This window comes from Peromyscus maniculatus, chromosome 3, assembly GCF_049852395.1.
Source record: "Peromyscus maniculatus bairdii isolate BWxNUB_F1_BW_parent chromosome 3, HU_Pman_BW_mat_3.1, whole genome shotgun sequence".
Classification (NCBI taxonomy): domain Eukaryota; kingdom Metazoa; phylum Chordata; class Mammalia; order Rodentia; family Cricetidae; genus Peromyscus; species Peromyscus maniculatus.
Window position 1 is genome coordinate 65191608 of NC_134854.1, and position 18965 is coordinate 65210572.

General features: G+C 46.4%; 1 protein-coding gene across 9 annotated transcripts in view; it reads right to left on the reverse strand.

Moving 5' to 3' along the window:
• Positions 1-937: 937 nt before the first annotated feature.
• The window catches only part of Znf746 (zinc finger protein 746), a 279080-nt gene continuing 261052 nt past the window's right edge, over positions 938-18965 (reverse strand). For 6 of the 9 annotated variants that reach the window (XM_076566663.1, XM_015988869.3, XM_015988867.3 and 3 more), the window contains 3 exons: positions 5274-5465; positions 4573-4698; positions 938-3565 (listed from right to left, as the gene is read on the reverse strand). In XM_076566663.1, the coding sequence (XP_076422778.1) occupies positions 2448-3565; positions 4573-4698; positions 5274-5465 (1436 nt within the window). In that variant the 3' untranslated portion in view covers positions 938-2447. The remainder of the gene's footprint in view (positions 3566-4572; positions 4699-5273; positions 5466-18965) is intronic. The other 3 variants (XM_015988870.3, XM_076566661.1, XM_076566659.1) reach the window with 1 other exon arrangement.

Consider the following 18965-nt stretch of genomic DNA (forward strand, 5'->3'; position numbering starts at 1 on the left):
CTCTGGCTTATTAGTCTTGCATTAAAGAGTGTGGGGATGCATGCAGGAGTGGAGGGGTTAGGGAAGAGCAAGGGCACCGGAACTGGGTAGGACTCCTTGCTGGCTTTCAGAAATACTAGAGACATCCACTGGAGGAGACGACCAGGAGTGCAGGAAGGGGTCAAGGGGCAGAGTTAGGCATTGTCATGATTCTCTTCTCCGTCATGGTCCCTTATGTCCTTCATGGAAAAAATATGAAATAAGTGAAAAATAAAAAATTCTGATGCATCTTTATTCTTAATTATGTGTATCTGTGTAGGAGTGTGTGCTTATGAGTGCAGGTGTCTTAGGGGCCAGGGGCATCAGCTCCACTGGAGCCAGAATTACAGGAGGCTCGCAGCACCGACCATAGGTGCTGGCAATTGAACCTGGGTCCTCTGCAAGAGCAGCCAGTGCTCTTAACTGCTGAGCCATCTCTCTAGCACACCCCAAAATTTTTTCTTTTCCCTAAATTATGGCTGAGATGAAAAAATGCCAAAAGTGTGAGGTGAACTATCAACAGTAATTGTCAGCCTTTGGGTGGCAGTATCGAAAACACGCTCCTGGAAGCAGCAAGACCAGGATGCAGCCAGAGGTATTGCCACCTCCCTAGGCAAGGGCGGGAGGACTCAACAGTTTGCATCCATTTTCTTGATAGTCCATAGTTTTCTCCAAGAGCATCCTATCTTCCTGAATACCATCTCAAAGTAAACTAAACTATATAAACTTTGATTACAAAACAGATTTGGTAGGTTTTGATTCTCCCTCCAAAATCCAGTTTATCTCCAGGGAGCCAGACTTCCCTGAAATCACCCACTCACAGTTCCCACGTTGGCCAAGCGTTAGCTGTGGGGTTGAGGAATGGCCTCCTGGAGGAGGTGTTTAGAAGCAGCAGGGAAAATGACCAAATGCCCAAGAATGGAATCCACCAAACAGCCTTGGTGCTGGTTAGGTTTTATTTTAACAGGATGTTTTCTGTTCATTTGTTTTTCAAAATATCAGTTATATCAATATTAGAAGTGTAAACAGGTACAAAATATACAGTACATAGAAACAATCTTATTAACTAGTCTATTTCTAATAAAAGTACGCAGAAGGGAGCTGATTGGGCACCATGGTCTCTGCTCTCTTCGGGGAGTCGTTACCCATTTGGGGAAGAGGACCAGCGGCTGCTTTAACAAAATGGGAATGGCTATGTGTGGTGGGGACAGCACTTTTAGGACAGAAACTTGGACCTAGCTCTAATTCCACCGTGAAGACATTCCAGGCAAGCCTGAGAAAGCCACTTACCCAGTTCCCTGGCATTCCAACTACCACCTGCGTGCCCAGTGACGTGGAAGCATACTGGGGCCGTCCAGCTTGAGCTGCCGAGGCAGGAGCTCTCTGTCTTCATGATCTGATCCATGTGTGGGACAAATCTTTTGAGAGGGCAAGACCTCAAAACCTTTCCTCCCCTAAACTGATATTCCATGAGAGAGCTGGGACTCAGCTGAAGCTCTTCCCAGTTCCTGGAACACACAGTACTCACAGTGAGAGGCTGTGTCCCCTTTGAGCCCTTTATTTCTCTCTAAAAAGAACCACTGTCTGCTGCTTCCTAGTCATGGTAATGGAGCCATTTTGAAAATGAATGTACTGCACAGTGGGCAGCCAACAGAAGCATCCATTGCTAATGGACATAGCCCAGGATGGGTGGCCCTGGCTTTCTGTGACCTCATGTTCGAGGGCCACCACCCTCCAGACATACACTACCACAGCTCCATGACTCTTACTAGCCAGGCCCACGACTACAGTGGACAGTACCACCTTGGACAGGTACCACAGATGGCTTGGACAGGGAAAGTCAGGCCTGGCTTTAAGGGTCTTTTGAGAAGGTAAGGGCTGCTTCTAGGGTAGTCCCTGCTGCTGAGTGGAAGCTGTCTGTCCAGGCCCCTAGTGCCCTCATCACCCAGGACCTAAGGGCCAGACTAGCTGCCTGAATAGAATGGGAACTCACCTGCCATAGGACTGCGTGGTCCAAGGCCGGGAGAGCCCTTGCCTGCTCTTCCCACTGACCACCTTTCCAACCCTGGTAAGACAAGGTGGACACACGACCTTGAAAGCCACAGTACACCTCAGAACTTAACTGCTGTTGCTACTGTTTTCCATCTTTTTCCTCACGAATTAAAGAGAAAAAAAACAAACAAAAAAATGGGTTTGTAATTAAATTACTTAAGATCTACTAAGGTGTTCAGTCTCACAGTTGGAATCCTACTCTTTAAGGTGGAGGCTGCACTGAGAAGTTTCTTTCCAGTGACCAGTTCAGCAACGTGGAAATTTGGTTCTCTGCCAACTTTCCCTTTTTGCTTCTGAGCTTTTAGGCCACCTTGCTGTCTGCACATGGGACTTTGTACATTTGTGGCCTGCTGGGGCCACGGGAGGGTTGGAGGATGTCACAGATCCCCACCACCATCAGTGGGTCCCAGGACACTTAGGCCACAAGTCCAGTCAGTCACAAGGTCTGTGGAAGCCATGGGTCCTTTGGCTGCCAGGCTCTTGAAGGGGTCGGGAGGAGCCGTCAGTGGTGGGAGCGGCTGCCCGTGAGTGGGCGCCTTGGCCATCGCCGGGTGGTTGCGCTGGTGCTTGCGGAGGTGGTCCTTGCGGATGAAGCTCTTGCCACACACTGTGCAGGTGAAGGGCCGCACGCCCGTGTGCGTTCGGTAATGGTCGATGAGCTTGGAGCGCTCTGTGAAGCGCTTCTCACACTCGGTGCAGGGGAAGGGCCGCTCGCCAGTGTGTAGCATGCGGTGGCGGATGAGGTGTGCGGGGCGTGTGAAACAGCGGCCACACTCCCCGCATCGCAGGGCGCTGCTGTCCCGTGCGCTACCCCCACCTCCGCCACCACCTCCACCACCACCACTGTTGCCGCCTCCGCCAGTGGTGGTGGAAGCTGCCCCTGTGCCCGCCCCGTCGGGCAGTCCACAGCTGCGCTGGTGCGCACTCAGGCTCACCTGCAGCTGGAAGCTCTTTCCGCATGTGGCACAGGTGAAGGGCCGGCCTCCAGGGGGCGCGGCTGGGTGCTTCTTCTGCCCCGGCTTATGACCAAAGCCTTTTGTCCGGCCCGGGTATTTGCAGGGATCATTGAAGGGTCTTGGGGCCTGGCTGGGGTCCAAGATGGCATCTCCATTGTCAGGAGAGGAGAAGGGGAGTCCCTCGGTTACCGTCCTTGGGTTCAGGCCCACAGGAGGTTTACACCGGAAATTCCAGCCCCACCGGACGCCACCGAAGAGCCAATCCCCGGCAGGGGCCTCCTCCTGTGCTACGGCAGGACTCAGCTCACCAATGTCCCTCTCTGGCCGAGTGGGCTCCCGCAGCCCCAGCACCGGGTCCTGGCTGGGGAAGGAACTGCCTTGGCTTTCCCAGGCTCCTTCCTGGACAGGGCTGGGAAAGAATCTTGCGGCTTGGCCTGGTGCAAACAAAGTCCCATGAGCCTCCAGGTCGGTGGGATGCACAGGTGTGGCTACCACTTCCTCTTCCTGGACTTCTGTTTTGATAACAATTTTTACGTCTGCTGGAAGAGAGAAAAGCAGAGATCATTTTGGACACTTTTAAAGGCCACAAAAGGTCAGCCCCATGGAGCCACACAGCTCAAAGGGGCATTCCGTCCTGGTTCTGAGGCTAGCCCAAAGCTTCACCTGGCCTGTCACTTCCCCACAGTAAAAGCAACTCCCAGATTTTGTCCCCAGATTCTGTTTTCTCTTTCTTCGGCTGTTAAAATAAATCATGAGTTTATTCTAAGAAAGGGATTCTGAGTGTGATGGCCATGTACTAAAAATAAGGCCGAGGCACAAGCTTGGCCTCTGAGGCATCTGGGACTCTGTACAGCTGTCAGGAACACTTCTTAACCACAGCTCCACTGTGAATGCCCAGGCTACAAGATTAGCCTGGACAACACACCTGAAGGTCCCTCAGCATGCCATCTGGTGCGCAGTAACTGCAGTTACCTGATGACCAAAATGTTACTGAACGAACAGAACGGTTTGACTTTGTATAAATATATTGAATTTTAAGCCCAAGGCTTGTTATCAGGGATCTTGGATTTTTAGTGTATTGGGGGTGGGGGTGGTAAAAGATGACAAATTTTTATTGAGGTAACAGATAACTGGCCTTCAAACACGAGAATGAATACAAGAATGTGAGAGCTGTTCTCCCAGCTCCGGCTTCCGCTGTCTTTGGCAGTACTGATATCTAGGAAGTGGTTTTAGCGCAGTCTGTTTGCATCTGTGCCATGGGAGCCACAGGTTGCCTGGGGGGAGGGGGAAGGCCTGTCCTCCAAGAAATCAGCTTCTGTGAATAGACTGGCTAACTCCACATGAAAGGAACTGTATAAAAACACAGGCATCCTCAAGGAAGGCTGTTCAAATCAGAGGGTTTTGAAGGAGCAGAGAGCAGAAGGCACAGAGAGCTAGCTGTCAGACTGGACGCAGAGCATGGCGGTGGCGGGAAGGAGGGGACAGTGTGCAGGAAGAACCGGGCTCCCAGGCCAGGCATCGGTCTCCTCTCCCGCCACCCCTGTACCTTCTGTGGATGCTGCCGTGTTGAGCTTCAGTGTCCCATCTGAGCATGCTGAAGAGGGGTGGTGGGGAGGGAGATCTGCTTGCCAGGAAGTGGGCGGGATGGTGGTGGAAAAGTTGGAATGGACACCTGTAAGGAAGAGAAATCACAGCCTGTGGGTTAGGGGAAGGACAAGGACATGGGAGAATAGTGAACCTGAAAACAGGGAGAGGAAGGCAGGGCACTGAAACCCTGAAAGCCCTGTTCTGAATGACCATGTGCCTTGGCCTCTCTGAAGTCAGTGTCTTGCTCCCTTCTCTGAAGCACTGGAAAGTCAGATGTTATCAACTCACTCACCTTTCTCCAACAAGAGGTGAGCCTATGCCTCAAGGTAGGTTTGAAAAACTTCTTGTCGGGCCAGATTTTCTTCTTCTTTTTAAAAAGATTTATTTTTATTTTATACACATGGGTGTTTTGCTTGCATGTATGTCTGTGCACCACATGCATGCCTTGTACTCTCAGTTGCCAGAAGAGGGCATCAGTTGTGAGCTGCCTGTGTCCTTGGAAGAGCAGTCAATGCTCTTAACTACTGGGCCATCTTTGTAACCCCTAGGCTAGATCTTCTGAGAGCTCACAGTTCCTCATATGCTTTTAGGCACCTCCCCAACCTCTACCCTCAGTCCCTACAACTCATCCCAGAGTCTGCTTTTATCTCAGTTACTTACCAGAGGTAGCATCTGTGGAGATGTCTCCTGCCCCAGAGTCCAACTGGCTGAGGCCCCAGGGCTCCTCCCCAATATCTGGCTGTCCAGCTGCCCAGGCTTCCACACCCAGAGCCTGCTGCTCCTGCAGCTGGAGCTCCCCCTCCTGCTTGATCTGCATCAGGAGGTCAGGGGCAGGAACTGGGGCTCCAGAGCCTAGGAAAAGGAGAGTACGTGAGGCCTCCAGGCCTGAGCTGGACTATGTATACAATCAAGGAGATCATTAGGGGCTCACAGTGCAAGAAAGCCATGGCAGTAGGTGCCTGGGTTGGTGAGAAGGAAGAACATGCAGACATGTTCAGGGCTAGAGCTGAGCCAAGGTAAGTCCTAGCTGCCCTGGAGTCTTGCTCTCACTTGTATCTTACCGCACATGAGCTTAAAAGAAAGAGTCCAGAGGTCAAAGAAAGCAATTTGATTAGGGGATGGAGTGAGGAGCTGGGGATGTAATTCAGTTGGTGGAGTGCCTGCCTAGCTCAAGGAGCTATCAGTCCAATCCCCAGCACTGCATCCAACAGGGATGGTGGTGCATCCGGGTAATCCCAGGACTTGAGAGGTAGAGGCAGATGGATCAGAAGTTTAAGATCATCCTTAGCTATATAGCGAGTTTAAAGCCAGCCTGGCATACATGAGGCCCTGTCTTCCAAAAACATACAAACAAACAAAACAAAAAACAAAGGGGTGTGTGTATGGAGATTAGAATGGATGGTAAATGGCCGGGAGAGTTCTTGACAGATTAACAGCAAAGTCCCTGCCATCATCTCTGTAGATGTTAACAGTGGCATTCAGAGCTGAGTCTGGCATACAGTGGCTGGACACGCAGGGAACCAGAGGAAGTCCCTAACAGGCATCTAAAATATTGGAAAACACAAAGGTTTCAAGCATAGGTGACAATGCCGTAGGTGAGCAGAGGCCGGGCTGGTGGTAGACTGGCGAGTGCTGCCTGGGTTGAGGGAGTGTACACCCCAGCAGAGTAATGCTGACTTAATGACTTCTCCCCAACAACAGCCGAGTCAGAAGAACGAGGGACATTATCTTCACAGGTAAGAGAAAATAACAGTCAAACTAGAATTCTGTCTTTCAACTACAGATGGAACAAAGGCATTTTCAGACAAATTCCATTACATGCAACCACGAGTCCATTACCATCAAACTCATAAAAAGTCACCCCATGAAAGGAAGGAAAAAAAAGTCTCTAAAGCTTACTGAAAAGAAATTTTGTTTTGTTTTCCAAGACAAGGTTTCTCTGTATAGCCCTGGCTATCCTGGAACTCACTCTGTAGACCAGGCTGGCCTCAAACAGAGATCACCTGCCTCTGCCTTCCAGGTGCTGGGATAAGAGGTGTGAGCCACCACTGCCCAGCATATAACTTTCAATCTAATTAAAAGTAACAATAGTCTGAAGAGAGGGTAAAAACTAAATGAATAAACTCAAAAGAAGAATGGGGAGATGTAAAGGACAGGAGCAATACTGACATCCCAAGGAACATGGCAGAAGGGGATCCCAACAAAAGGTGACCAAAGCCAGGCACCTGTCTGGACCAGCCATAACACACAGGATGGACGGTATGCTTTACCCATACCTCCAGAAGTGTTCCAGGAGCAAAATTAGAGATGGGTGAGGAAGTGGAAGTGGATCCAACCTTTCCTGGTTTCTGAGGGCACCAGGCACACAAGTAGTGTCCAGACATGCATGCAGACAGAACACCCATACACAAACAATAAAAAAAGAAGTTAGCCGGGCGGTGGTGGCACACGCCTTTAATCCCAGCACTTGGGAGGCAGAGCCAGGCAGATCTCTGTGAGTTCAAGGCCAGCCTGGTCTACAGAGTGAGTTCCAGGAAAGGCGCAAAGCTACACAGAGAAACCCTGTCTCGAAAAACCAAAACCAAACAAACAAAAAAGTTAACAGAAAGCAAAACAGAAATCAGTAATTCCATGTAGGTATGTATATGGTATATGTATCTTTGTAAATAATTCAAGGGTTTAAGGGAAAACTGAAATGCAAATTAGAAGAGGGTATCTGGTGCTAATGTCGATGAAAATATTATCAAAATGTGTGGGCTGGAGCTACAGTGGAACATACAAGAAATTTTATAGTTTTGCATGTTTACAGTAGAAAAGACAGGATGAAAATTAATGGGCTAGTCAGGTAATGCAAAGTCTCACAAGCAATAGCAACAACAAAGCCTTTCTTTCTTTATTGACTGATTGATTGATTGATTGAGGCAAGGTCTCTCTGTCTAGTCACGGCTGTCCTGGAACTCACTCTGTAGACCAGGCTGGCCTCCAAACAAAAGCCTTTAAAAAGAGCAGAAGGAAGCTACAGCTGTGCTCAGGCCTCTGATTCCAGCTTCTTGGCAGGCAGTGAGGGGATCATAAGCACATTATTTAAAGTCACCTGGGCAACATTCTGCGCCCCTGCCTCAAAATAATGTGGGGGATAAACAAAATCAAACAGACAACAACAGCCAGGGCCACAGTGCAGTGGTGCGAGAACTTGCCCTGCATGGGTGAAGCCCTAGGTTTAATTCCGAGTCTGAGAGAAAGATGTGAAAGTGGAATTAGTAAATCGGAATACAGAAACACAATGTGGAGAACATAAGATTAGTTCACTGAAAAGAATATTAAGCTAGTTCATCTCTAGTAAAACTACTAGAAGAAAATGAGAGAGCAGCCATAACTGGCCTGAGAATGGAAAAAAAGAAAAGAAAAGAAAAGAGTAAGCTTAGATGCAGCTGAAGTTAAAATGGTAAGGAGTATACTGTGAATGGTATTCTAAATGAACAAATCCCCTAGAACAATTACACCGACCAAAAAAGGAACAGAATACATAATTATATTATGTATTATATATATATTATATTATGTATTATATATAATTATAACAGAATAAATAATCTCATAACTAAAATACACTAAATCCGTTGTCTAATGCCTCCAACAAGGAAAATTTGAGACCCACATGGCTTCAACGGTGTTTTCTGGACACCCAGAGTAGATCATTCCAACATCAAGCAAACTCTTTGAGCATATAACAGTGGAGACCACATAGTGGCTTATATCTTTAATACTAAAAGCAGGAGGAGGCAGTCTGTAAAAGGAAAATTATAATCCAACTGATGAACCATCAGCATAATAAATCTATAGTGTGCACAAATGATCATGACACAGTAAGGTTTATTCCAGGACTGCAAGGTTGGTTCAACCTTAGGAACTAATATAACTAACTGTATTAGTGCACTAAAGGGACAAACAGCAAACAAAAACCACATCATCTCAATAGATGCCAAAGCCAACAACAAATCCATCCTCCCAAACTGTAGTCCCTCCTGTTGGATGTTGAAGCCCTTAGCCATCCAGAACTGTAGGACTTGTTAAGTGGTATTCTCAATGTGGAAAGTTCAAAGCAGTCCCTTTCAAATCACCAATCACTAGAGTACCCATTATCATGTGTCTATCACTAGAGTACCCATTATCATGTGTCTATCACTAGGGTACCCATTGTTACGTCTATATCACTAGGGTGCCTATTTTCTACTGAAGCCATCACAGATTTAAAAACAAAAACCAATACATTTTTATTAATTGATGTGATTAATTTCTCAGAAAATTTGAGAATTAGACAATTATTAGAAAAGTTATTAGTATTAATGAGAATTTCAGCAAGATTTCTAGAAATGTCAACAAATGAAAGGTAACTGCTTTTTCTTTCTTTTCTTTTCTTCCCCTTTCCCCTTCTTTCTTTCCTTCCTACCCTCCTCCCTCCCCTCCCTCCCTCCCTCCTTTCTTTCTTGAGACAGGGTTTCTCTGTGCATACCTAGCTGTTCTGGAACTCACTCTATAGACCAGGCTGGCCTTGAACTCAGAGAAATAGCTTGCAGGGATTAAAGGTGTCCTCCTCCTCCTCCTCCTCCTCCTCCTCCACCTCCTCCTCTTCCACCACCACCACCACCACCACCACCACCACCACCACCACCACCACCACCACCACCACCACCACCACCACCACACCTGGCTTCACAACTGCTTTTTTAATACACAACTAGTGTTCTGAGGAGCCAATCAATTGCTATTTTTCTTCTGACGTGGATCTTAACCCACGAAACAAAGGAGGAAAGCAGTGAGGCTAAGCTGTTTTTATGATGATGATAATTCAGACTTTCGCTTTCATCTGTGGACAAAACTGTTTACCGTGACCCTAGTGTCAGAAGTTAACCTGGGCTGGAGCCTGTTCCTAGCAGGGAAGCTGAGGACAGCTGTCTCAGGAGGTGGCCAGTGGCTTGGGGACTGTGCTAGTCCAGCTCCTGGTCCTCACCTCTCCAGTGCGTTACTTTACACATCAGAGGCAGAGGACTGCAAACAGCACCTCCACAGAGCTCCTGCTGGATGGGAGGGTGTTCCTGCCCCAGTCCCCATAAATCAGCAATAAACAGAAACTACCAGTTAAACAAGATGCCACTGAACACAGCAGTAAAACAAAACAAAAAACAATAGCAACAACAACAACAAAACAAAGTACACAAGGAACATAAAAATATAACTAAAGAAAAAGTATAAGACCTTTGGGAATAAAATTATGAAATCTGTTGTTTTGTTGTTGTTGTTATTGGTAGTGTACACCTTTAATCCGAGCATTTGGGAGGCAAAGGCAGGCCGATCTTTGTGAATTCCAGGACAGCCAGGGCTACACAAAGAAACCCTGTCTCGAAAAAACTAAAACTAAATAAAGAAATAATCATGAATTCTTACTGAGGTAGTATAAAGGACTGCAGACCATCAAGTGTAGCATGACTCTATTAAAGAAAAAAGTGTCAATCTTGACATCCAACCCCATTTGTAGTTCCATAGTACTTGATTAGCCAGTGAAAGTCTCCCAGCAGCAAGGGAGGAACAAAGCACTAGGAAGAAAGTACCACAGTCTCTTCAGCTGCTCAGTAGAGAACCTAATCCTGCTGGGTTAAGGGTTTGAATATGCAAAGCAAAGCTTGAAACTTTCAGTAGGAAATGCGAGACGTTATGATCTGGAAACTGGGAAACAGTTCTTAACTGCTGAGACACAGAGAGGCTCACGCAGACAGGGAAAGACTACCAAATCTAAGTACAGTGGTGTGAGAGGCCTCTGGGCTTTACAATACATCACAGAGCACACTGCCTGGGAGAAGACCACTGCCTATGATATAGGGTCCTGAGTTCCAGCTCCAGCACACAAAACAGTCAACAAACCCAACTTGAGAAAATATCAGTACACATACAAAGATTCATATTCCCACATGTAAGAACTCTTACAAATGGATAAGAAAAACAACTAAAAAGACAAATAGAAGAATGGCCCAGGAACACAGCACACAGTGCTCCATTCAAAACCATTTCACCTCCATATGATGGTCAGAAATGAAAACAACTTTTGAATGAGGCAGGAGAGAGCCCCAGGTCCTGCTGGTAACCCCACTTCAGGGACACTTTGACATTACTGGGTCATTCCCAGGTCGATACTAGAGAAACCTACTAAGAATTTTCACAACAGCATGTCCTTATAGCAAAACAACCAAACCAAATCAAAATCCACAACTAACCCTAAATAACCCCAAACTTAGACAAAATGCAAATACTCCCCAGCAGTAAAAGAAGTAAATGCAATGTGTTAGTCATAAAAACTATGAAGTGAAAAATCATGGAAATAAACTAATGGTTTTATATCAGCACAGAGGGCTCAAGCACAGATCTCAAATGAGAAAAGCAGCCCAAGAAGAACGTCTGTACATAGCATCATTCATAACAAGTTTAAAATCTGGCCAAACCAAACAATGGTTTTTGGTAATACACATAGAAAATAACAATATAAAGAAAGGCAGGGAATGATCTGCTCAGTTCCTGGTTTCTGTTTGTTTATAAAGAAGGGAAAGGCTGGGATTTGGAAGGGACATGGACTCTGGAAGGTTCTGGTGGTGCTCAATTCTCATGCTGGTGTTTGGTATACAAGTGGTGACTTTACTCTAGACACTTCATCAGTCTTGTTCCTAGGTATTTTTCTTACTATTATGTGTGATGCAGAAAAACCACACTACTAAAAATCAAAAGCAACCCTCTATGTTTACTAATAACACTTGTCCACAATAAAAAGTCTAGCTGGGAGACAGGAGAGAGTGCTTGGTGACCACGTGCACTAAGGCTCTATACTGGATTCCCACACACCTGCCCCCAAACCATCCAAACTTTTGGCTAGGCACAAGCAGGAGGAAATGTGTGTATGTATGTGTGCATGGTGCCGGGGCAGCACCGAGGACCTTGCATACTCGGTAAGAGCTCTATCACTGACTTACATCCTCAGCTTTTGGTTTTGAGACAGGACCTCATGACGGAGCCTCAAATTTCTGATATTCTTGCCTCCTGTCTCCTGAATGTCATTATAGGTGTGCACAGCTATGCCTTAAAACTATATTTTATTTAAAATTATATAATAAACTGCTGATTTCGTAGGATAGTCTAAGATAACTTTTAAAGATTTACTTTTTATCATGTATATGGTATGTGTCTGTGTTTGGGTATGTGCAAGTGAGTACTGGTGCCCTTAGATTCTAAGGCTTAGAAGCTAGAAGTATTGGCTCCCCTGGACCTAGAGTAACAGATGGCTGTAAGCTGCCTGACGTGGGCGCTGGGAACAGAACTTGGCTCCTCTGGAAGAGCAGCAAGTGGTCTTAACTGGTGAGCCATCTCTCTGGCGCCTTTTGAAGATTTTTTTTTTTTGAGACGGGGGTTTCTCTGTGTATTCCTGACTGTCCTGTAACTCACTCTGTAGACCAGGCTGGCCTCAAACTCAGAGATCTGCCTGCCTCTGCCTCCCAAGTTCTGGGATTAAAGGTGTGTGCCATCAAGACTGGTCCTTTAGAAGATGCCAGGTATGATGACACACACCTGTAATCCTGAGACAGCAGGCAGGGCTTCGATGTGAGGTAACCATGGAAATGGTAACCATGGAAATGGAAGCTGTTATCTCAGTAGCCGTGTCTGGGCTCAAGATGTCACTCGGGCTGAACATCCTCACACTGCAGTTTGGTTATTCCCACTATAGTAAAACTAAGGGGAGGGAGTACTTTCCCAGGTGCCACACATGTGAACTAACAAAGGGTCTATATCCTCCAAGGACCCAGGCTTCAGAATACCATTGACATTGTGGTTTTGATCTCTTTAGTGGGTTTCTAAAAAAGATCATGGGAAGAAGAACACTAGAAGTGTGCTCCAGTATCCCATGATATGGGAGAGGAAAGGTTACCTTACCACACAAACATGCTACTTACCTCATAAATATTCATAACACCTCTTATAAAATAACAAGTGCAAGATCTTTTTCACTGCCCATCCTTAGTTCGGCTTGTTCCCCACTCTATGAAGTGCACTATGGCTTTGCTTCACTTTGCTAGGTAAATCATTACTTAAACTGCACCCCTCTGATGAATTCTTCCCTTAAAGACAAGAACCCAAGAAATCTCCTCCCAGGTAACAGTCTCAGTGCTCAGAAGGCAAGGCAGGATTTCAAGTGCAAGGCAAGCCTGGGCAACACCGGGAGATGCCATCTCAAAGTGAAAATAAATCTAAAAGGAGGCTGGGGTATAGCTCAATGATAGAATGCTAGCCTGTCACGAACAAGGCCCTGAGTTTGATCTTTAGTGCTGAAAACAAAACAAACGACCTGATAAAATCACAATGCAGGTACAAACTCTAGAAACATCAGCAGGGGTGTCTATTCTACAATACCTTAGCCAAATTGTTAGAGTGGAAAAACAGTGTTGTACAAGCCCCTGGGTATTATCCCTAGCACTGCCAAAGGATCTACTCATGACTTTTTTTTTGTGAAGGATTAAAAAACCAAAGCATGTCTGAACAGATGACTCACCATACCTAATAAGAGCAGCATTTTTTTAACCTAATGAAGTCAAAGCATACCACATGTATCCCTGTTACAACTATATAAAACTCAAAATTAAGTCTAAAAGAAAATCCTATTTGTTAGAGAAACAACTACCAGAACAAGACCCAAGAAACTGTTAATAAATGAGTCTTCCTGTGGACAGAAAAGCTGAGTTGGAATGATGGCAATTCTCTAGACGTTAAATTATAAAGCAAGTGAATGAAATTCATCCATGCTCACAAGAGGATTTTCTTGAGAACTTAAAGACTCCAAAATGCATCCTGAAGAGCAAAGATCCAAGAACAGCAGAACAGTTCAAAGAGCAGGCAGGGCAGGTCTGATCCACAGGCTTTGAGGAGCTGAACAGTGTGGCATGGGAAGAGACAGACAGAACAACGAGCCCGAGTATATGCAGAACTAGTTCAAGCTGCAGGTGACGTCACAATCCAGCCAAGACGGGTGTTTTCTAATGCACGGCCTGAGTCAGGGTATCATGTGTTTTAAGCTGGTCTCCAATTAGTTTTTTTTTAACATTTATTATTATGTGTAGATGTGTGTGAATGCCAGTGCCCATACGACAGCACGTGTAGAGGTCAGACGGAAACTTTCAGGAGTTGGTTCTCTCCTACCACGTGGGTGCTAGGGATTGAACTAAGGTCATCAGGCTTGGAGGCCAGAGCTTTTGGTACAGGGCCTGTTAGCCATCCCTCCAACTTTCTCTGTAGTCAAGGATAATCTTGAGTTTCTGATTTTCCTGCCTCTACTCCCAGTTGGTTTGAGGTGTGTGCCACTGTGTCCAGTGGCAAAAATTTAAATTCTCTTTTGCAGTCTATATAAATATTAATTCTAGATGGATTAAGGACAATTTAAAAAGCAAAACCTTAAAAATGTATTTAAAAAATACAATATGGGCTGGTAAGATGGCTCAGTGTGTAATAGTGCTGGCTGCTAAGCTGAAGATCATGAGGATTCACATGATGGAGGAGAACCTATCCTACAAGTTGTCCTCTGATCTCCTCATGTGCCATGGCGCGCGCACACACACACACACACACACACACACACACACACACACACACACACACACACACACCCCTAAATGTAAGGTGTAATTTAAAAATATTTAAAGGGGCTGCAGAGATGGCTCAGCTGTCAAGAGCATCTGCTGTTCTTGCAGACGATCCGGGTTCAGTTCCCAGCATCCACATGATGGCTCACAACAATCTATAATTCTAGTTCTAGGGGGATATGATGCCCTCTTCTGGCACACACGGTCACCTACATAAATGCAGACAAGACATTCGTGTGTGTGTGTGTGTGTGTGTGTGTGTGTGTGTGTATAAATAAATCTTTTAAGGAAAAAAAAATTAAGACAGTATCTTTGCTCTGCTTCCTGTCTGCCCTGAGGTGAGCAGACTCTTTTTCCTCTGTATGCTATGATAGTCCGTCAGAGAAACAGAAATTAAACTGAGATACATTTCACCCCTGCCTCACGAGCAAATGTTAATTATGAAAAGTGGGAAAAGATGTCAGAAACACATTTCATAATGCTGATGGCTGATGGGAGAGGCTTCTGTTGACTTTGGGGAGAGCAGTGGTACTGGCAGAGGGGGTGACTAAGACTGACACAGGTGGCACCTTAGGTCTGCTCCAGAGAAACATGTTGATACAAAGATGCACTCAAGGATGCCACTGCCACGCTGTTGTGGCAGTGAAAAAATAGACATTACTGGAAAATACATTGCAACAGTTTCGTTTCTTTTCTTCTCTGTTGTTTTATTTTGATAGGGTCTTACTATGTATCCCTGGGGTGGCCTGAAACTTGTTGTCATCCAGGTGGCCTTGAACTCATAGCAATCCATTTGCCCCAGTCTCCAAAACACTGCCATACATTACTACATCTGGATTTTTCTTTTCTCTTGTTTGAGAGGTTTCATTACTGTATTCCTAGCTGGTCTCGAGAGTCTTCTGCTTTCCAAACGCTGAGATTACAGGCATGTGTCACACCCAGCTATATGGCTGTTTTTCAGATATCAAGCACCTGGTGCAAAGCCCAGTGGGCCAGGTGCACTAGGCCCCACCTCTAACCCCAGTACTGAGCTATGGCAGGAAGGCTTGTACTAAAAGAGCAGGACTATCTTCCACAGCAGCAGTAGCAGCACCCTGATGAGTTAGTACAGACAAATGTGTACTACAGAGTGAAAAATACAGGAACATTTATGTTGGCTTTCCAAAACACAAGGGCAATAAAGGGCAAGTAGTTACTGCATGAAAAATGGGACTTGTTGTGGAATATTATTTTAAGATGTGTTACATTTTCTGTGGAACATTTACTTTAATGCTGCAAAGATATGTTACATTCTTTTATGTTGCATTTGTTTAACTCTGTGAAGCTGTGTTACTTTGTCTGTCTAAAACACCTGATTGGTTTAATAAAGAGCTGAACGACCAAAAGCAAGGCCGGAGAAAGGATAGGAGAGGCTGGCAGGCAGAGAGAATAAATAGAAGGAGAAAAAGAGGGATTGGGAAGTGAGAGAGATCAAGGAACAAGAAAAGAAGGGGCCAGCCACCCAGCCGCACAGCCAGCCACAGAGTAAGAGTGAAAGGAAGATTACAGAATTAAGAAAAGGAAAAGCCCAGAGGCAAAAGGTACATGGGATAATTTAAGTTAAGAAAAGCTGGCTAGAAATAAGCCAAGCTAAGGCCAGGCATTTATAAGAAAGAATAAGTTTCCATGGGATTTATTTGGGAGCTGGGTGGCAGCCCCCCCCCCCAAAGAGTAGAAGAGTAAGAAAACAACAACAACAAAAACAACCCAACAGAGACAAAGGCAGCCAGCAGTACCAGAGACACATTCCAAACCCCAAACACAGACACATCAAAGGATGGGACTGAGCATACACTCAAAACCACTTCCTGAATTCCTACTCTTTGTTATGAAATATTCTGAGTATGGAATGATTACATGAACAAAAACTACTTTTTATCATTTGGGATTTATAAATGGGAGGGAGGACATGCATATAATGGGTAAATACAAAATACCTGGAACAAAGAGAGACTAGAATTGTGGGTGGGAGAACTACAATGTCAGATAGGGTGACTGAGGAAATCCCACTCAAAGGCCTGCCTGTAGTGGCTCTGAAGAAGTACATGAGCCAAGGATTTGGGACCAGCAGCCCTGAATGTTGAGCAAATAGCTTAGAGGACAGTGGGATGAGAGCAGAGGGAGATGAAAATGGGAGGATGGTTGAGCTGTGTGGAGATTGGATGAAAAGTTAGGACATGCATTTTAAGGGGATCTCTGGGTCCAACCAGACTGTAGGGGCTAAGGGCAGGACCACTGATGACAGTCATCTCAGCAAGAGACTGAGGCTTGGAAGGAGTCTAGATAACTGAGTGGGAGGGCTAGGAAGAGAGAAAGTAGATGTGTGTTGTGACTAGAGGGCCAGAATCTTGGGTTTTTGGCTTACAGCTGGACAGATGGAGAAGCCAGGGAGAATGAGGGAAGAATGGGTTTCAAAGGGAGGTTACCAGCTTGCCTGGGATGTACTTGTCATGGCTATCTACTGGGCATCCAAACAGAGACACAGCCCAGGCAGTGGGGTGTGGGAAATTCAGGCAGAAGTCAAGGCTAGGGGCACACACCTAGACATAGGTACTGAGACCTAAGCTGCCATGAGGAAGAGACTGTGAGAATGAGGGGACACCATTTCAGAAAGGTCTCAAGGCCACAGGAAACAGCAAAGGAAGGGCAGCAGGGGTGGGTGGGGCAGGAACCACAGGAGATGGAGGTATCCTGTGTATCCAAAGATATAACTTCAGGAAGCAGTGCTGTGGTTGGGTGTGTCCCTGGAATCCTGTGTTGGAAACTTAATCCCTTGATCTTTGTTAATGGTATTAGAGGCGGAGCCTTAGGAGGCAATCAGGATTAGATAAGGTCATGGGTGTGGGGTCCCCCACAATAGCCTGAGAGGTTTTGTAACAAGGGGAAGGAAGATTTGCTGTCTCACAATGAGATATCCTTTGTTGCTTTCAGCAAGAAGGGTCTGACCAGGTATGGCCTCTTGACCTTGACTCTCCAGCCTCCAGGCTAGGACTGTGGGGACTGTAGGACTGTAGAATGACCCAGTGTATGGTCGTCAGTAATAACAGAAGCTGGATTAGCACAGTGAGCTATGGTGGCAAACTCTCTAGACACTAGGAGGAAGGCAGATCTTCTGGCACTGTCAGCGGAGACTGAGAAGGTCAGGCTTAGTGGAAGAGGCACCCAGACAGCAGGGACGGCCTGGGGTCATACATGCTCCCTCTGGAGCCTGAATGGAGGCCAGAGACAGGGGCAGTCTTGGGGGCAGTGAGGAGTGGGGCCAAGGGAGGGAATGTCTGCTGCCCTTGGGAAGGTGGCATAGGGCAGAGTCTTGGGCCAGACAGAAGCAGAGTGGACTACAGAGTGGCCAGGTAAGCAGAGCAGCAGGCACAGAACAGGCAGGGCACAAGGACTTGGAGGGCCATGAGAATGCTTTTTTTTTTCTTAAAAAAAAGTAACACACACACACACACACACACACCCACACCTTAGATTTATTTTATCTTATGTGTGTGAATGTTCAGCTATATGTATGTACATGCATCACATGTGTGCCTATTGTCAGAAGGTGTCAGATCTCTTAGAACTGGAGTTACGGATGTTTGTGAAACACCATGTGGGTGTTGGAAAAAGAACCAGGGTCTTCTACAAGAGCAACATGTGCTCTTAACCACTGATCCATTTCTTCAGCCCCTCCCGCCAAGAGTAGATTTTTATAATTAAAAATGATCTTTTAATACTAAACTGAAATTCTTGGATTGTGAGCTCTTTATAAACAGGGCTAGGTTTGGTTTGTGAGCCATTATTTGCCAGCCTCTGAGCCTGTGAGGCAGCTGAGATGATGCTGGTGACTACTGGCGGATAAAAAGCCCCCCGAAATGCTGGTCAGGAACAGTGGGGGAGACTGGCTGTAGGGTTATGGGTCTGTCGTGGCAGCGGCCTGGTGCAGGTGCAGGGCAAGCAGATGATTTCTCTTGGATTATGATTTGCCAAGTAGATAAGAGTGAATACAGGGACAGGGAGAGAGTGTGAAGAGGCACCGAGTGACGGCAGAGGAGGATGAGGCGAGTGGGAAGGCTTTGAAGGTCCTAGACTGAGGACCTGTTGGACTGGAGGGTCTAAGACGGGGAGGACGAGCAGCAGGAAGTGGCTGTGGAATACATGCTGGGATGGGGACAGTGGAAGGAATGAGGAAGCCGAAAGCGTGCAGCATGGTGAAGGTATGGAGGTGAGGCCACCACAGGGACACAGCGTCTGTAAGAGTAGTGGGGGTGAAGAGTGACAGGGTTTCCAGAGGAGGGAGAGGCTAGCAAGGGGCAGTGACGAGGAGCAAGGACACCTGCCTCCTGGGGCGGGGGAAGAGGGCAGCCGCACTTGGGAAGAGCCAGGGCTCAGCCTGCGCAAGACAGATGGGAACACACTGGACGGTGGGTCCTGAAGAGCACCATGGAGATGTTAGGGTTGCATGGATCAACTCAATCAGGAGTGAGAGGAGGGCAGGAACCCCAGATACCAGGACTAAGGAGAGAAGAAAGGCAACATGTGATTCCTGCTCAGTTCAATGGACAGGGGAGAGTGAGGGCCGGCAACTGGCTGTTTCTTGGACCCTGCTGGTTCTCACAAGGGAAAGCACCATGTTACAAACAAACAAATAAAATCGGGT